General features: G+C 38.6%; 1 protein-coding gene across 1 annotated transcript in view; it reads right to left on the bottom strand.

Annotated features, from left to right (window-relative positions):
• Positions 1 to 4,331: 4,331 nt before the first annotated feature.
• The window catches only part of SLC25A21 (solute carrier family 25 member 21), a 264,171-nt gene continuing 248,915 nt past the window's right edge, over positions 4,332 to 19,587 (bottom strand). Inside the window, exons 8-10 of the mRNA XM_075712910.1 lie at positions 7,942 to 8,123; positions 7,072 to 7,124; positions 4,332 to 4,516 (exon numbers count right to left, since the gene is read on the bottom strand). Coding sequence (XP_075569025.1) covers positions 4,446 to 4,516; positions 7,072 to 7,124; positions 7,942 to 8,123 — 306 coding nt within the window. The 3' untranslated portion in view covers positions 4,332 to 4,445. The remainder of the gene's footprint in view (positions 4,517 to 7,071; positions 7,125 to 7,941; positions 8,124 to 19,587) is intronic.

Below are 19,587 nucleotides of genomic sequence, written 5' to 3' on the forward strand. Positions count from 1 at the left end.
AGATTCATGAAACACCACATCTGTGTTAAGTATACAAACAGAAATGGGTGGAAAATATCTGAACGAAACTGAAAACTGTAGAGGAAAATGCTGTTAGTGTGCAACCTGTGCAGAGGTGCTTACAAAGCCATGTCAGTCAACAAACCCACTGTGAAACAGAATTGTACCGTCATTGTCAGCTCACCTGTGTCCAGCATTTTTGGCTCCAAGATTATGTTGCAGTGTTTTTAAGAGGAAGTTGCCTTTAATTTTTGCTTTAATGAATGTAAAATATGGCTCTTGATAAAGTTTACATTGTTGTTCTGAAGCATTTTTTTCCCTTATAGGTATACTGGTGGGGGTGCTACAAACACAGATATTATTTAATATTAACAAATTCCCTTTCTACATTTCTGTATCCAGTGGCAAGTACTCTGTGCCAGTTACTTTGCTTTAAACTTTAATCCCAAGAGAGCTAACATTCTGATCTTTGAAAATTTACCTATTTTCCTTGGGCAATAATAAAGTTCTGACTGTTACTCCAGAATGCTTTCCACATGCTGTAGGTATGTTCAGAAAATGAACAAGGAAAAAAAATTAAGCCTGGTGTGACATTTCATGTCCTTCATAGAATATTAATATATTGTGTATTTTTATAAATGTTGTGCAATAACTTAAATTACACTAGAGCTAGTTAAAGCAGAGGAGAAAACTTCATTCTTCCAATATTGCTCTATCTGCATACCATATTAAACGTTCATTCAGTGGGAAGGTAAAATACAGTTCTCTCTTAAGACACAGTCCTCTCTTTGTGGATTTCCAGCTTTCATCACCGAGACAGCTGTGGGTAAATTTTCATAATAATCTAAGTAACCAGTACAAATGTTGTGTACAGTATATCCACTGAAATATAGATGGACTCGACTGGCTGCTGCCACTTTTGATTTTGCATTAAAAAATAGTTAACTGAATTCTATTTCTATAGAGAACATTGGTATTGTATTATGGCCCTAAGGAAAGAAACATCTCATCTCGGAAGTGATCCTGTATACTTCAGCCTCGGTACAGCAAAGGCATTCGACAGCTGTTTAGCTTTATTGAGATGCTGAAACCCTTGTTATTCAGTAGAACACTTTTTAAAGAATGTTTCTTTGAAACTACTAAAGGTAACGGGCACACAAGTGCATTTCCATGCTGCCACGCTGTTAGTGACGTGACGAATGTTATTCTGCCTTTATGCAGTTGTAGCTGAAATAAGATGAACCTTAGCACTATGAAAAAGAAATTGGTTTAATTCTTGACCGGCTCTTCACTAAAAATAAAATGGAGGGGAAAAAAAAAGATAAGAAAAAAAGCATGAGTCAATAAATTATTAAGTTGGCAACAGGATTTCAGCTTTCAACCTAGTTGTTTTTACTGGATTATAGAAGTATTGAGTAAGTTTACCTACTGTTACCCATACAGCACAAACAAGGTACATCAAGGGGAAAAAAAAACCCCAAACCAAAACCCAGAAAAAAAAGAAAAGAAGCCTTCTGTAGCACAGCTTTTTGAGCTCCAAGAGTTCACAAGCCTGTGACAAAGCGTGCCTATGTTAAATGCTTTCAAAATTTTCCTGAGCAACAAGAGGTCATTTCTGGAATAAAAGCTGTCTTTTCTGAGATTCTCATGAGGCATTAGTGTGTTTTGGGAATTACTTAGAGAGACAGATCCTTAGCTAGTATGAGTTGTTTGCATTATCTTGTCTTCAGCTAAATTGGGATAATTTATAAAGCACGGACAAGACATGATGTCAATTATTCCCCATGTGGGAATGCACCATCATGAACCATTTTTGTTTTGTTTTGTATTTAGGTACAGCTTTTTGTGCATCTGCCTGCTGTATATAATACCTTACCCCCAAGTGGAAAGTCAGCGGAGCTGTGTGCAGAAAGTGTTGCTCAGAGTGAGCAAAGGTACTTGACCTTGGCCCTTGGTGAACTGCCTGTGATGGACTTTTTTTTTGTGTGAATTTTCATAACATTTTTTTTTTTAAATGCAAACCTACAATGTTGAATACTCCTTTGCCCAAGGACTTTTTTTCCTGCTTATACTCATGGGTAAACTAAAAACCACAACATGTTAGCTTATTAGCCACACAACTTTAAGCCACTTCACAATAAACAAAGGAGAAAAAGGGAAATATATATATATTTTAAAATAATAAACAATAAAACAATAAACTGCTGCTGTCAGGTACGGGGGGGTAAATCTGGAGTGAACCCACTGAGGTGAATGGATTAATTTGGGAAACATGCAGTGTATGAGTGCAGGATTTAAGTTTTCAATCTGAAAAGCTGATACTCCATTCTCAGAGTGTCAAATGTTTTCAAAGAAATCAGTGAAGCCTAATACTCCCTCCTGTGACAGCCCCACTCTGTTTGCATGGTCCCAGTACAGAAGACCTCCAGTGTAAAACTGAATCAGACCCCATATTACACCAGGGGTGATGGGGGATTGGGCTGGCACGTTCATGGGTTTGTTTTCTAAAACAATGCTGTGTTTTCTGCTTTCTAATGGTTCTCTTTTTTATCAAAGATCAGGCTGAGCTATTAACTGAAAAAAAAAAAATCATGTTGGAAAGGATGTAAAACCGAAGGCTATGTATGTATATACAGTATGTTTAAAGCCTTTTATTTTTATATTTTGAAAGCTCTAAATTAATAAAAAGACTAATTATAAACCATTTTGCTTTTAATTTTCAAAATTATCTTAATAGTGTCTTCTCTTTGGCTGAATATCGATAATGAAATGCAACAACAAGGAACATTTACCTTAAAATTATAAACTGGAACAGAGCTAATTTTATTGATTTTTAGCTATGAAGTAGTATAGGTATGAGAAGTCGCTGTTGTCAAATTTAGGCAAGAGAGAGGTTTATTGAGCATGTCAGTACAAGCATCCTTGAATACGTTTCACGAGAATACATTTCTATTTTTAGCGTTTCGTTGCTTTCCTAATGCATTAAAAACACTGGTGAGATGAGACTTCGCATGTGAACTGTCATTTTCAAGTAACAATCTGGAAAGATATTTCTTCAGGACTGCTGGGAAAAAGGTCTGTACCTCCTTAAGAGTAAGAACATTTGAAGTTAACAGTGTGAATGTAGTATGGGGTGATGCAGAAACTTTCAGCAATTGCAAGATATGCATTCATTTGACAACAAACCAAGTTTAGATAATGAGAACGTTTTTATAACAGAGGAATGTGTAATTTGAAGTTATTTAAGGAGTTCTTGAAAAGAAACTGTAGAGTGGCACAACTGCATGAACTGAAACTATGTCTTCAACTAGCATAGCAGAAATGATATTTCACAGAGCTAGTTAGAATGGCTAGTAAAGACAGGAGTACATCACTGAAATATTATTTTTATTTACAGTGACTGGGAAAAGCAACAATTTTAGCTTTAGAGCAACATTTTTTTATCTTTAAAAAGGTGCATTTCTTTGAGGTGTATGGCTAGCTAATTATGACTGCATATGTGCTATCAGTCTAGAATGTTGTTTCTCCAACCAAAAGTGGTAATGAAAGGCTAAGGGAGCAGTCAAGGTGCATTGAACATTTTTATCACAGGATGGCTCTTTAAGCAATAGTATATGAAGGTGGATAAAAAATTCACGTAAAATCTCATATGCCTAGAAGTATTTTTTCCTGTTCATTTATTTACTCCTTTCTTCTGTGATTCCCACAGTTGTTTTGCACTTTTATGTAATTTGATTCATACTAATTATTTTCAGTAGTTTCTGTGACCTGAGTGAGATTTATGCGATATATATGGCTAAGAACAAGGAGCACATTTAACAGTATGTGTGTTTTTAAGGTTGTGGCTAGTCGTGCTCTCCTTTTTCTATCCTGGTTCCCAGCAACTTAAGAAGCTCTTCTATCAGTGTTGAAATTGTACTGGACTGAATTGAAACTGGACCAAAGACTGATGCAAGAGTTTGCAGAGTATGGGTCATGTTCTTAACCTGGAGTCAATGGAGCTGTCAGTTTACACCAGCTTAGTATCTGGCCCCACAGGATTATTCCATTTTTTTCTTCAAAATCCCCTGAAAATTATTATCTTGCCATTTCAGCTGAAATATTTTAAACAGTGTATTGACTACATAGTATAATTTGGTGTCCAGAATTTTCAGTTTATCCTTGAAAAACTAACTTGTTCCTATTTTCTCTTGTTTATATTTTGTCTTGATCCAGTAAAACAATTGCAGGTATCAATTTTACTATTTACTTATGCACTTACAGAAAAGCATGTGCTTAAATGTTTTCTTGGATCAGGACCTGAAGACAAAAAATTTGTTTTGAACTGTATTAACATTAGTGTAATCTGAGGGCATTGAACATCATCAAGGATGAGAATCACACTTGCTTTATTGAAGTGTATTTTAGAATGCATATAATTTTAAAGAGTACATTTTTCAGAAGTACTACTTGTGATCGACTGTGTCCTGAAGCCATGCATAAACGTATTCGTAAACCAAAAGCATCACTGCACCACCTGGAAGAAAAGATATTATTTTACTACATACAAAATTCAGTATTTTCAAGGTTTTGTAGAGCATTTGTAGTGTGTAATCTAAACCAGGATATGGCAAAGCCTTATTTGCAGAATGGATAATTCTACTAATTCCCTAATTCATTAAAAATTCATCCATTCTTAAACCATACCAATTTTACTTAATATTAGGCCATAAAGTTGATGTGAAAAGCTTGTTATTAAATCAAAATCACCCTCAGTGTGATTTTTCCTAACATTTTCTCAGATTAATATTTTTCTTTGTTCTTTTACAAGTGAAGCTTTTAAACTGAATATGTGTATATTTGTGTGTTTGTTTAGAGTTAGATTTGGCTATGAAAGAGCAACTTGAGTGGTGGAATGACAAAAATTCATCACCAGGGTGATGCAAATGCTTCCAGGTAAGATTCAAGAAAGGTTTTCAGCTGTTTGTTTACCATGTCTAAAGCAGAAGATCACAGTATTGAAATGAGTATAATCTTCCTATGCCTGTACCTGGCTATGAATCCACAAGGCAAAGTTTTGATCTTATGAAACAGCATTATCTGCTAGCACTGATAACAGTATAAAATCCCTGCTTGAATGCCATAAAGTATCTTTACTGCTAGTGAAGCCGGAGTAAAGCCCTTCTGTAACTGGGCTGTAACTACTGTATGAGCTGAAGAAGGGAACATTTCAGAAGGTGTATATATTTAACTAAGCATATAGAGAAGCTTCTACTTGGAGAAGATGGGGAAACAGAATCAGATTCCAGGCTGCTGGAGTAAAAGTGTGTTACAGTGTGCTACTCGTGGGTGCCAGTACTGGGGCACAAATATTTCTTTCCTTTGCCTTTGGCTCAGCGGGTTAGCGTGGCACCTCTAACAAATAAGTCTTCTGCTGAACTGGGCTGACCTTTCTAGATAGATGGGATAGGCTCAGACAACCAGGCACACAGAGCTACCACATGAGTTTTCCCATGTTATGTATCCTAATGAACCATCATCAGACTTGAAATCCTCTATGAACAGCAACTCACCGATAGCCAGACAGAGCAAAAGTTTGCAAAAGGCTTTGACCAACAAACAAATCATAGACATAACGTCTAAGATGTGATTTGAACTCAAATCAAGGCTGATTCCAATTCTCATACGGTGTGATCTGTTCGTGCATCTCTTTTCCTGACAGCATTCACATGTTGAAAGAAGGAATTACCTTTCCAGTCACAATAAAGGTTGCATTATTGTTTCATCGGAAAGCCAAATCTATATCTTAGCCAGTGGGACTACAAAAGTGTTTAAAACAAAGTGCACACTTAACTGACTTGCTGGATCTGGGCCGGAACGCATAGTCATTTGTAAGATGAAAATTTTTTTTCCAAAATCTGCTGTGGTAACAGGTACTGGGGAAGAGAAACCCTGCCTTCTCTTTGTCCTGTATGTAATCTAGTATCTTTGGAGTACGAGGGAAATGGCTTTTAGCTCCAGAGTTATGTCTAGCTGCCTTGTTTCTGCCCCCCACCTTCTTCCTCTACCCTGCACAATAACCAGGCATGGACTAGCACTTAGCCAGATGGATTGGATATGCAAACATTTACAGACAAACCTAATGGCTCCTTTGTACTGCAGAACAGACTCTGTACCTACTTGCTTTTAACCATGCATGTTCTTGCCTATTAAACCACCTTGCACAATTGGAAATACAATTTCACAGGAATGGGATACTGTTCAAATTGGGGCTTCTGCTCTTTTTGACACAGACCGCCTCTGTGGGCTGGCAAAGTCTAAGGGCCCAGTGCTTTGCTTTCATGATTAATCAAAACCAGTCAGGGAAAAACAGTCTAAAAGTCAAAGAAGAGCTAGCTCTCAACCACTGTGCTCCTGCATTTGGAGTAACGACTAGTGAGAAGGGGTCAATCAACAAACCCAGTTTTAAGCTATCCTTATCCTCTTAGCCTTCTACAGCCATGCAAGTCTCTTCCCAGCTTATGCTATCGGTCCTTTAGTGTCCATTCTTTACAGCCTGCGCAGAACACAGGAAGAAGAAAGTAACAGGAATTTGATACGCTTGGGCTATGCTTCGACTAGTTGAGCCCATTTATAATGGAGAGACTCTAACCAGCATTTTAACGTGAGTTTACATGGGTACAGAACAGTCCTAGTGAAACCAAAAAAAACACATTAGAAGGAAAGGGACAAGCTTTAAGAAACACTTCCAAAGGTATTACAGTTCTGGCATTTGCATGGATGCATTTGGCTTGTTCACAAATAAATTGCACAAACCAGCAGTGACTTGGATCTGCAATCATCTGACGTGTATGTGTAAATTATTTTTTTAGTTTATTTTTATTATTTAGTTTATTATTTAGCCAAATCCATTTATGATACTATTAGATGATGTTATTATCAAAAGAAATCATTCAAAGATGAAGGAGCTTTTGATGATTTCTGGTACACTGTTTCATTTATTTGACTGATACTACATTTTTTCAAGAAACTGAAAAACGGGAAGAGAAAGCAAGAACAAAAGCAATACAGAAATGACAGAAGGAAAATTACCTGGACCAAGCCTCATGATCTTGGGAACCAAGCCTTTGTACAGAGCCAGAAATCTGTAGCAGAAGAAAAACAAACAAAACATTTCAAACAATATTCTTGCTCTAAAAGAAGAATGGAATTTTAGCTTGTGTTTGTTAAAATGCTGGCAGAGCACTTAGAAGCAATTATTTGAAATTACACATGTTCAATAGCAGGCAGTATCTGGATTTTAACATTTTACAGAGGCAGATCAGATGAAGAGAAAAAGTTAATCAATGTTCAGTCACAAAAGCTATGTTGTGAGCCTAGCCAATCAGAAATATGACTTTAATCAGTGAGATGGTTTTACTTTCAAGACAAGTCTGTTAACAGCAGCTGCATATATGGACAAAATGACTGCTATAATTGAACAGCAAAGCTACAACTCAGTCCTCACTTGAGAAATATTTTTAAAAGTTGGAAAACATTATTGCCACAAGGATCTGTCCCCAATTTAATTATTTCAGCAGTCATTTTAAAGGTACAGAGGTCTGTATAATTACAATTAGATTAAATTGGGAAATATTCTGTTTTCTGTTGATATTTTCCTTTTGCAAAATGAAGAGTTGAAAAATTACACATGAAATATACAAAGCATTTATTTGTGGAACATAAATTTTGACAACCCAATAATCATCTTGTAAGTCTTTTCTAAAAGTTCACATGGAGTAGGAGGATATCTCCTTGTAATTCTAAAATACATTTTTAAAATGTTACATTGCGCTCTTCTGATATGTGAGTTCAGGGTGGCTTAATGGTCCTCATCAAATCTGAAATATAACAACTTGCTTTTATGGACCCATATGAACTAAAACAGAGGTCTGGACATTTATTAAAATAAGAATGTTTTACCCTTCCTCTTTATAGACTGTTGCCATAGTTTTAAAACAGGTTCTGTACTTGATCTCTCCAGGAACTGGCTGTGGTCCTTGAATCCTACTTTTTGCAACATCAAAAGGAATGTTAATAATTGAGGCTATTGTTCCTGAGACTAGCCCAATTCCAAATTTCCTCAAAAACTCCAAATTTGGATCCTACAAAAAAAGAGGGAAAGAAAGAATAAAAAGGGAAACGGAAGGACCTGTGCAGGTTAAGCACTATAAAGTAATATGTATTTAATCAGAAAACTCACACAACACAACACACTCGTGTTATTTTAGCGGAACACATTAGGATTTCCTATGCTGGAACTTGTTTTCTTGACAATCCTATTGGCTATGTTTTTACACATGGTCTAAATTGCTGAAGTACACATTTCCTCACACAGGATTTATAAACACAGTTCATAAAGAAAGACTGGTATGGCATATGGGGATGATTTGTATAATTGGGCTTCACAATGTACTTAGTATTACTGTATCAAAACAGGAGAAATCCAAGCACACTATTAGCTAATTGGCCAGAATATTTTACAAATGACAGCAACTTCCACCATGAAGCCTACTAAAACACTCATTTGTGTGTTGGACCCCCAAATGCTAAATTAAATAAAGGCTAATCTCAGTCTGCTGCCATTCCCCTCCAGGTTTTTTACATTTATTTTCACATGTAGCTGATCCACTGTACTGAGAAGTGCTAGCTTCCTGTTATTAACAATCCAACTCGGTGCAACTGCAAAAGAGCCTCCACGTTCTGCGCATTATAAACGGTGGTAACTCACTCAGCTAATTGGCTGAAGAATTTACAACACATTGTTTCTGAACCCTCCTATATATTCACGGTAAAAGTTAGAAGCAGGTTAGAAGTGCATCTGAAAACTTCTTTTCTCATTCACAGTTCACAGTCCAATGGGGTTTTATTTGATCTTTGAGAAAGACCTCCTACTTTGGCATTTTCTATGACATCAAAGAACTCAGAGTTTATCTGGGAGTCAGAGTCTCTTGAAGCAAGTTTAATCCTGTTTCTCTAAGTAGTGGAAATCACAGAGAAGCGTGTTCCAGCGCATTTCCTATGCACATATTTTTTTGCTATTGATCTTCAACAGCAAGGACACTTTTTTGCTCTATCAGACTCTCTATATGCACTTCCATTTTTTTTCATGAAGGTACTTTAATTATCATCAGAAAATCATCAGTAAAATAACAAATGATCATGCCATGTTATAACATCAGCACAATATTAAAATGAAAGAGTTCTTTGTTTCCTAAACCTGTATATTTGTGGCTGAAAAGGAAACAATGAAGAAGTTTTCCTTTCTAGATGAGCAACAAGACTTCCATAATATGCACTGGACAAAGTCCATACAGGTGTTTAGAGAGAAATGTCAAAATCAACAGGGTTTTTTTATTACTTGCAGAAAAACTCGACACTTGATTTCATAAAACATGAAACATACTGCTAATACCTTTTAAAAATTAGAATGGCTTGTGGTACATAAACAATTGCAAGACTTTATTAGCAAAAAGCTTAGCAGCAAATTTCTGGTTATTCTGTACATGCTGACAGTGGTTTAAATGCAAATAAAATAAAGCCAATATTTCTGGTATCTAGAGAAGAAAAAAGGACCCCTTTTGAAGTTCGAGGGGCAGCAGTATGGCTGCCACGCTCCAGCATGGTGCCTACCTACCTCCAGGCCAGCAGGGGTATGATTATACCCACACCTGAGAGCTTAGCACTATTCCAGATTGTACTAACCTCCTCAAACCAGGCTGTTGTGAGGACGCTACCACTGCTTGGTTGACTTTCCATAGTCCAGAATGGTCTGAAATATCTTTGTCAAGCAATGTGGCACAAGGACACTTTCTTCCACAGCACCAAGCACAGTGGGCTGCCCTCTGGGCTAGGCAATATGTGTCAGGCAAAAATATTTACTTGTTAAGCATTGAATTTCAAGCCTTGCTGCTCCTGACAAATCCCTTATATTTGAACAATTGAACATTCTCATATTCTGGTGAATTCCCAATGCCAGTGTTATCTGCTTTGTGTTTGAGAGTGCCACAGAGTATAAGACATAGTGGGTGTCTGATCAAGTGAGCGTGTATTGAAACCAGACACTGCACCAACACCACTAAAGGGAAACGACCACAGCTTTGTTTCTATTCCAGTATTTGTGACACAGAAAATGTGGAAAGGCAGCATTTTGCTCATTCACAAAACTGGATTCTAACCAAATGTGCTATGGTATACACTAGCTTTACTATATAACTAGATTTTTTATTACATATCTCATGGGAAAGGTTTTTGTGGCATTCATCACTGTGATATCTGGATCATTTCATTTGTATAACAGACTCAAAATAAATTTAGCTGTTAAAAATAATTTAAAAGTTGTTTTTTTTTTTTTCTAAAAGCACAGAGTAGTGGCTTTTTACTCTGTTGCTGCTTCGAGATTGCTAAACATAATTTATGCCTCTGTCTACAGTGCTTACGTGGACAAAGGAATGTTGGCTGTCTATCATGTTGGTGCTGTCAGGAAGCAGCGTCTTCCTTTTTGTACTGAAATCTGTCCTTTTCCTACCCCATGGACAATGCCAAAATATTCCTAAGAGTGTAGGACCCTGTGAAAGGAGACATGGGAATAACACATCTGTCTAGTGCTAACGTTGCAAGTGGCTAGCGGAGACAGTTATCATTATGTTATTGTCACTAACTTCTGCACCATGACTTCACTGACTGAATATTACATTTCATATTTCATACATCAGAAAAAAAGATTCTGACAAGCTCCTCTTGCTTTCATAAATGGCAGAACTGGAGGAAAACCATCTATGAATTCTGTTCTTATGGAAAGGTGATTTTTCTGCAGTATGAGTAGAACATGTAGAACAGAAATTTGATTTCAGATGGTGCCACACCACAGTACAGTATACCACAAGGAAGTGAAATACCAGTTTCCTTATTCACAATGGAATAACTTTGCTATGGTTGGATAACGTAATCTGTGATCCCTCGGCCGCTCCTCATAGGACTTGTGCTCTAGACCCTTCACCAGCTTTGTTGCCTTTCTCTGGACACGCTCCAGCAACTCAATGTCCTTCTTGTACTGAGGGGCCCAAAACTGGACACAGTATTCCAGGTGCGGCCTCACCAGTGCCGAGTACAGGGGGACAATCACTTCCCTGCTCCTGCTGGCCACGCTATTCCTGATACAAGGCAGGATGCTGTTGGCCTTCTTGGCCACCTGGGCACACTGCTGGCTCATGTTCAGCTGGCTGTCGACCAACACCCCCAGGTCCTTTTCTGCCAAGCAGCTTTCCAGCCACTCTTCCCATGCCTGTAGCGTTGCATGGTGTCGTGGGACATGGTTTAGTGGGCATGGTGGTGTTGGGTTGATGGTTGGACTGATGATCTTAGAGATCCTTTCCAACCTTAATGATTCCTAGTTTTTACTTTCATTAAAAAATAATCCAGCCACCAAGCCAGGAAACATGAAATTATTACTCTACCCTTAACTGGTTTAGTGGTGGACTTGGTAGTGTTAGGTTAATGGTTGGACTGGATGATCTTAGAGGTCTTTTCCAACCTTAACGATTCCATGATTCTATGATCATGTCACCTTTTTACCATGCTCTTCACAACCACATTTCCTGTACACCTCAGTCCCTGTCCTGTGAGCACCAGCAGCCATCAAAAATAGAGAGAAGCAGGCATCACTAATAAATGCCGTATCTATGCATGTCCTGCTGGATTTCCCTGCTTTCTTTGGGAGAAAAAATTTTGAGATGTTTTCTCTCTGCTTTTCATACTTCATTACTCCTATCATAACATTTTTATGATGTGGAGAGCGGAAGTGGAGAGTCCACAAGTTCCTCCTGGGTCACATGCTGCTTCCTTCTTTTATATTCCATAATTTCTAGCAACAGAAAATTCTAGCCCTAAATCTGGCACATACACACCCATGTACAAGAGTGTCACCCACTGGAGACAGTTATAGTTTATCAGCGTCCAAAGGCCTGGGCTTTCCTTTCCCTACCACTTTATTCACTTGTTTATTTGCTGGGCACTTTGTCAAAACCTCTGTTTAAATCTTTGATCTCAGTCAAAAGCTTCCAGACTATCTTCATCCATACTGAAGGAAGGTCATTTAAGTCAATAAGCAGCATAGATAGTAATCCAGCAATGAAATAAACCTTTAGTAAAGACATGTATGCTTGGAACTCAGTTAATCTAATTTTTCTGGAATAACTGAAAAATAATTTTAGAGTAGATAATGACTCACCATGGTAGATATATTTGTACTGCTTTAGATACCCATCTTAGGTGCAATCCAAGGGTTCAAAAGTAGGACACCCCACTGGCACACGCAGTGGAGAGAAGTAGGTACCTTCAAAGGAATAGCTCAAAGTCCCTATGGTAGGGAGCTTGAAGTAACCAGAAATAGATAATGTGGACAGTCCACTGACATGCATAATAATGTTTAGAAACCTGAACAGCAGAGACACTCAGGAACACTACTTGTTTTTCCTTGTGAGGCTCTGCTCAGTCTGAGTAAAAGAATGTGTCGCAAAGAAACTTATAAAAAAATCAATAAAACCAAAAGATCAATAAATATTAATTTGTCTAACTGAACCTATTTTTAGATGTTTGTTTGCCTCAATATTTGGATGTTTGCCTTGAGATCTTTTCACTGATTTTTTTGTCTTTTTCAGTTGGTGACGATACGTATCTTATGAGAAAGAATACTTTTACAAATACATTCTAGTACTTCTGAGCACTTCGTAGATAAGTTAACTATAAGAGAATAATGCTTACTGGATAAGGAGAATGCCAATTCCTGATACTTTGGATGATGAATAAATTATAATAATGGGATAAAGTTTGAAGCTGGTATCTGCAAAGCAGCCTACTGAAGTTCGAAACTAAGAGTGGAATATTTGCATTAAATCTCTTAAACTCCTTTGAAAACATTAGCCATAATATTAGTTTTATAGATGAGTTACACTTGGCACAAAAATGCCAGAAGTGATTTGAAATGACTGCTAAATTTAAGTACATTTGCTCAAGGTCACATAACAGGTCAGCAGAGAAGCCAGGAATGGAGCTGAGAGGCTTTGCACTGTATGTTGCACATTCCATCTCCCTGAATGTGACAAGGAGGACTTTAAAAGACAAGGCTTTGGCCTGGCCAACTCTGGTTCTGCCCAGCATACCTAGGAATTATGGGACTGAAGAGGGAGATAGGCCGGGAATAAGGGGGGGAAGAGTTGCTTCTTGGTCTTTTTGGCTAAAGTGAAGTGTAATTGCATAGGAACTCCTATGGCAAGCTAAGGGGTGCCACAAGACCTGACCTAGGCTACACTGACTATAATCAAGTGTTTGGCAGCAAAACAGGCTGTAAGCAATGCTTTAGCCAGCTTGATAATTGGTTTTAATCACTAAAAGGAGATTCCTATGGCAACAAACAATGGAAGAAAGGAACACATGGGTCTGAGGAAGGGAAGCTTCCAAGACAGAGAAGAAAAGGTATATTCAGAGAGAGGCAAGGTGGGAGATAGCACTCAGGAAAGCAACAAGGAACAGATGAAAAACTCAAACAAGTTGCTTTAAACACAGACACTGAGCCAGAACGCAGAAAGGAGACAGGGTTTGGGTCTTCCTGCTGAGTCCCAGAGGAGAGCTGGGAAGAAAAGCTGTCAAATTCTGCTCTTAGAGAGGGAGAGGCTGGTACAGATGTGATCAGATGGTTTGGATGTATGTAAACTCCCGGCAGAAATCAGCAGAAAGGAGGAGAAAATGATGTAGACTCACTGCAAGGCTCCAGAAAGCGTGAAAATGAAAAGGTAAAAGTGAGTCTCATCACTGTTGTGATAGTACCATGCTCTGATTCTTTTAAAGAACACCCACAATTTTTGTGACTTAATCAAGATTTAACCACAGCTTAAAGAACACCTTCATAGTTTTATTGACCCTGAACTTCTGTCCATCTCATGCATTTACATAGTAAACTCCTTATTGTAAACTATAGCTTGCTGTCTGATTAGTACAGTGATGGCCTGATCTTTGTCAAGATGCATAAGAAATGCTGAAATTATAACTACAATAAACATACTGATGACCAGAAAAGGCATTCCAAAATGCATAGTTACAGCTGCACTTCGTTTGAATTGAATGCACTTTTTCACACTGGTATTATCTCAGATTCCTCCTTAAGTGCAATCTTATTGCAGCAGACATTTATTTAAGTTTTTAAAATCCACCTGTCAGATGTCAGACAGCATAAGAAGATGAATGACAGCCACTAGGATAAATGTCCTGGCTAGTCTCCAGAGTGACATGGCTGTCTGCTGTACAGGGTACACATATTCAAACAGTTTGCAAACCTCTCAGTGATTTGTTTTTCTCACAGTACAATTTCCTGATAAAATTATTAATCTTACTCCAGATTTATATGTAGCATTATTATCTATTATTTACTCTTTTTCTATAACTTTTTTGACCCACAAGGCAAGTCTAGGATTTCACTACATTTAGTCCTAAAACAAACAATTGCATCAAAGAACTTCTAATGTAAATAAAAAACCAAGAGACAACAAATATATGGTGACCAAATACAAAATGTACAGAATTCTGGAAACTCAGCTGTCCCACTTAGAGTTGGTCTACACAGATGATCAGACTATTCATAAAGTGTTGGGCTTACAAGCAGGGTACCTTTTCATGGCACCATTAAGACACTAACTATGCAGAAAAGGGCACCCAGAAATGGATGTCTTATTGCTTACCCCTGCGTCCAGTACCTTTGTCTGCACTATCTATCTTCAGTCTCAGTTGTACAGTAATTTATGAAACAGAAAAGAGTAGCCCCATGAATGCCAGAACTAAAGAAATTTGGTGTCCTATGGGTTCTTGTGACTGATACTGATGTCTGGAAAGGTGCAAGCTCAGACTAAAGCTTACATGGGCTTTTTCCCGTGGAATTCAGTGTTTAATAAGGCATAAGTTCCCACTGAAAATTTCCCTCACCTGGGGCACTCATAAGATGCACTTGTAGGATCTCTCCTCCTTTTAAATGATTATTTGTATGCCTCATAAGAACTTAGCTGTTTTAAGACTGCCCCTCTGTCAGCTATGGTTGAACCTGGTTATCAGTTTCAGCATTATCTTAATTTCCATAGGAAAACAGAAGAAACTTGTTTTTTCTTCTTCATATTCTTATTTTGACCAAAGATTCCTCTCCTGAAATTCATATTTGTCCTGCCTGCAAGAATACTGCAGTACAGAAGCAGTTGAGGTAGCAACAGACTCTCCTCCTTTGATATAACATCTTTTGGTGATGATGGCCTAGGCTGAAGTCTTTAAACAACATAGGCTGTAGCTTCCACAGCCACAGGACACTTAGGATTGGAGACTGATCAATGCGTGGCTTGTAACGTCGTACTGGATATAGCACTGCCATTTTTTTTTTTTCCAGTTCATGGGTCATCCTGAAATCTGAGCTTGGATGGTGCTCCAAGGTTATTCTATTTCCACTCTGATCCAGTCTTCTCCTAAATCATCTTTTTCCAACTGCGTTGTACCACATGCACTTTTCACTGTCTGTTCCTACATACAACTTCTACTTTGGCATAGATCTGAAAACGACTAAGAATTAAATTGTTGTCTACTATCTTATTTATTTGCCAAGCTGAACAGACCATTTTGGTTTCCCATCTCTTCTTCTTTGCCTATAGAAGTTTGGAGCCCTTTCTCTGACAAAACAAGACACTGCTCAGCTCCCACTGTCTGATACAGCAGCCCTTTTAACAGGAGGCACATCTGTGACAGCTGGGGTAGGCAGTGCCTGACTTGAAATGAGTTTTGCCGTTGGTCATGTTTCAAAGGTGGCTTTTAACAGTCAGTAAGGAAATTTCTTATCATTAAGAATATGACAGCCACTTGGAGGTGGTAGCGAGCAAAGGTTTTAATGAAACTCGAGCTCACCATCAAACCTAACTATGATAAAAAATTGAAAAGCGAGAGCTCCTGGACACCTATGAAATGTGCTGTAAAAGCAGGTGTCGTAACACTGAGACGATATAAATTTGCAGACTAATTTGATTGCTAGTGCAGATGCATAGCTGTTAATGCTCTATGGCTGATACATTAGTGGCAACTGAAACAAGTCTGGCTTACTCCATTTTCAGTAAACAGAGCATGAGGTTGGCTGTAAATGGTCTGTTTAGCAGAATAGACTGAACATATGAAAAATTATTCATTACGAACATTTACAACCCACACATGTCATTTATATCACTTGACCACTCAACATAAAAAGTTTATTGTTTTTGGCAAAATAAGCTGCAAACATCCTTAATTGGGATGCAAATTTAATGCACAGTTTAGCACTGTTGACAGCTAAAAGGCTCATATGGACATTTCCATACATTTTTCCACTTACGTTACAGATGGTGAACAGCAGATACATAGTCAAGAGCCAAAATTATTTCAGAAGTTTAGTGTTCTTATTTCACAATTTTTATATGTTTGTCAATATCACAAGACTGACTTTAAGGTTTTCTTTTCTGGAAAAATACACAAAGTGAACAAATTACGTTTTGTAATGAAATCAAGTATGTGAGAAATCTTGAAAAGTTACAACTGTCTAATATTTTTCAGACTAACTGCAAACCAGCTTCTATCAAATTCTTTGTACAGGTTTGACAACTCAGCATCTAGTACCTGCCAATCGACAGAAGAGGTTTAAGTTACAGATCACAAAATATTGTAGAATACTTTTATTTTCCAGTCACTGAAATGAAGTTCAATGCATGTAAATGCCTGAGACATGCTGTTGGCTAACACAAGCCAGACAAGGCCTGATCTGTACCCTGTTACATTCAGGGTAAGGTTTGCATTGATTTTTGTGGGAGTTTGATCAAAATTATTGACTATATCTATATGTACAGCACTGTCTATGGCACTGATGCCAGCTGGCCTAGAGAGTCCTATTAACTTTATTAGTGCTATTAAATGCTATTACCATTCAAAACAGACTGGCTGCATGAAACCTACCTATTAGGAATGGTTCCTTGTCTGTGCTAGCTCCTAAGCCATACCCAGGAACAGTGTTGGCTGGCCTGGGCCAAAGCTGTGCCAGGGAACATTTAACGGCACAGATGACTGAGTTTCAGTGATGCTGCTCAATTTACTAGCATAGATGCAGCCACTGTGCAAGCCACCGTGCAAGCCACTTTGCACTGGTTGAGCACAAGGCAAACCTCTCCACTTTTTTGCAGTTAATGCAATCTAATCCTACATTGTTTAAATTGCCTTTTGCTTTTGATAGCGTGTACAGGACAGCGGGGCTGCTGGCTGACACCACTGAAGTAATTTCTCTTTTGTTTTCTAGATGTATTTAAATCTATGTTGTAGATGTTAACAATTCCCTATATCACACAAAATCTGTATAAATTTCTCTCAGATCATAAAGCTCTGAATCTTTCTAATTGTGCAACAAATTTTCCCATTTTTTTAAATCTGAAAGGCTAGGAAAACACGCTTATGCCAAATACTATTACTATTCTTCAATTGCTACACAAGAACACTTCAGGATTTCCATAGAAGTTGTGCACAAGCTTCCTTGTCCTTACCTGCATATGATTCTGAATGTTCTGCAGAGTGATTATAATTTTTTCATTTTTTGATCAACATAAACCTGTTTACTCCTATCTTAGTAACAAGCTATGCTTGTGCCTTGAGTTTTCAGAATGTGTGATTGAAGTACATTGTGAAGTATGCTTTAACACACTAAAAGAAACTTGTAGAAACTTGTGGGTTAGCGGCTCTTGAACAATTCAATTTACTGTAATGATCTGCAAATAAGAAGTGGAGCTTTTCTCCATTTACACAATGTTGCCAACAAAAATACCAGGCTGCTCAGAAGTGCAGGAAAAAAAGAGGTGTTACTTCATCTGGGAACAGAAACCGATCCCTTTTGATGTAAATTGCAGCTTCTTATATGAATATCACTACATATTACACCTGTAACTGTTTAACTGTCATCATCTAAAAATCACATTAGTGAAAACACAGTTCAGCAAGTAACGTACTGGAGTCATTAATAAACCATTATCTGTCACTCACAGCATCATTTAGAAAGTTGTCAGTATTACCACATTTTCATTAGTAAAATTTCCCTTTGTTGTAAAGGGAAATGTTTCCTTTGTTATGGAAAGGAAAAGAAATATAAGACTATCGAATAAAATTGCTTCAAGTGAAATTTGAGCTATAAAGATTCTTTTTTTTTAACTTACTCATAAGACATACTACATAAAGCCCCTGTACATGACCCTGTAACTCCTGTTTTGGGCTGGCTCCCTCCCATATGGATGAATCATAGAACGCTTTGGGTTGGAATGGACCTTTAGAGGTCATCTAGCCCAACCCCTCTGCAGTGAGCAGGGACAGCTTTAACCACATCAGGTTGCTCACAGCCCCATCCAACCTGACCTTGAATGTTGCCAGGGATGGGGCCTCCACTACCTCTCTGGGCAACCTGTTCCAATGCTTCACCACCCTCATTGTAAAAAATTTATTCCTTATATCCAGTCTAAATCTACCCTCCTTTAGTTTAAAACCATTACTCCTTGTCCTGTCACAACAGGCCTTGCTAAAAAGATTGTCCCATCTTTCCTATAGGCCCCCTTTAAGTACTGAAAGGCCGCAACAAGGTCTCCCCACAGCCTTCTCTTCTCCAGGCTGAACAACCCCAACTCTCTCAGCCTTTCCTCATAGCAGAGATGCTCTGGCCCTTGGATCATTTTTGTGGCCCTCCTTTGGACCCGCTCCAGCAGGTCCACGTCCCTCTTGTGCTGAGGGCCCCAGAGCTGGACGCAGTACTCCGGGTGAGGTCTCACCAGAGCAGAGTAGAGGGACAGAATCACCTCCCTCGACCTGCTGGCCACGCTTCTTTTGATGCAGCCCAGGATACGGTTGGCTTTCTGGGCTGCAAGCGCACATTGTTGCCTCATGTCCAGCTTTTCATCCATCAGTATCCCCAAGTCCTTCTGCACAGGACTGAACTCAATCCCTTCATCCCCCAGCCTGTATTGATATTGGGGGTTGCCCTGTCCCAGGTGCAGGACCTTGCACTTGGCCTTGTTGAACCTCATGAGGTTCACACAGGCCCACCTCTCCAGCTTGTCCAGGTCCCTTTGGATGACATCTCATCCTCCTGGTGTGTCAAATGCACCACTCAGCTTGGTGTCATCTGCAAAATTCCTGAGGGTGCACTCAATACCACTGTCTATGTCATTGATGAAGATATTAAACAGCACTGGTCCCAGTACGAACCCCTGAGGGACACCACTTGTCACCAGTCTCCATTTGGACATTGAGCTGTTGACCACTACTCTGTGCATGCAACCATCCAACCAATTCTTTACCCACTGAACAGCCCACCCGTCAAATCCGTATCTCCCCAATTTAGAGAGAAGGACGTTGTGGGGGACTGTGTCTAAGGCTTTGCAGAAGTCCAGATAGATGACATCTGTTGCTTGTCCCTTGTCCACTGATACTGTCCTCCTTCATAGAAAGCCACTAGGTTAGTCAGGCAGGACTTGCCCTTGGTGAATCTGTGCT

The sequence above is a fragment of the Pelecanus crispus genome, chromosome 6 (assembly GCF_030463565.1).
Source record: "Pelecanus crispus isolate bPelCri1 chromosome 6, bPelCri1.pri, whole genome shotgun sequence".
Lineage (NCBI taxonomy): Eukaryota > Metazoa > Chordata > Aves > Pelecaniformes > Pelecanidae > Pelecanus > Pelecanus crispus.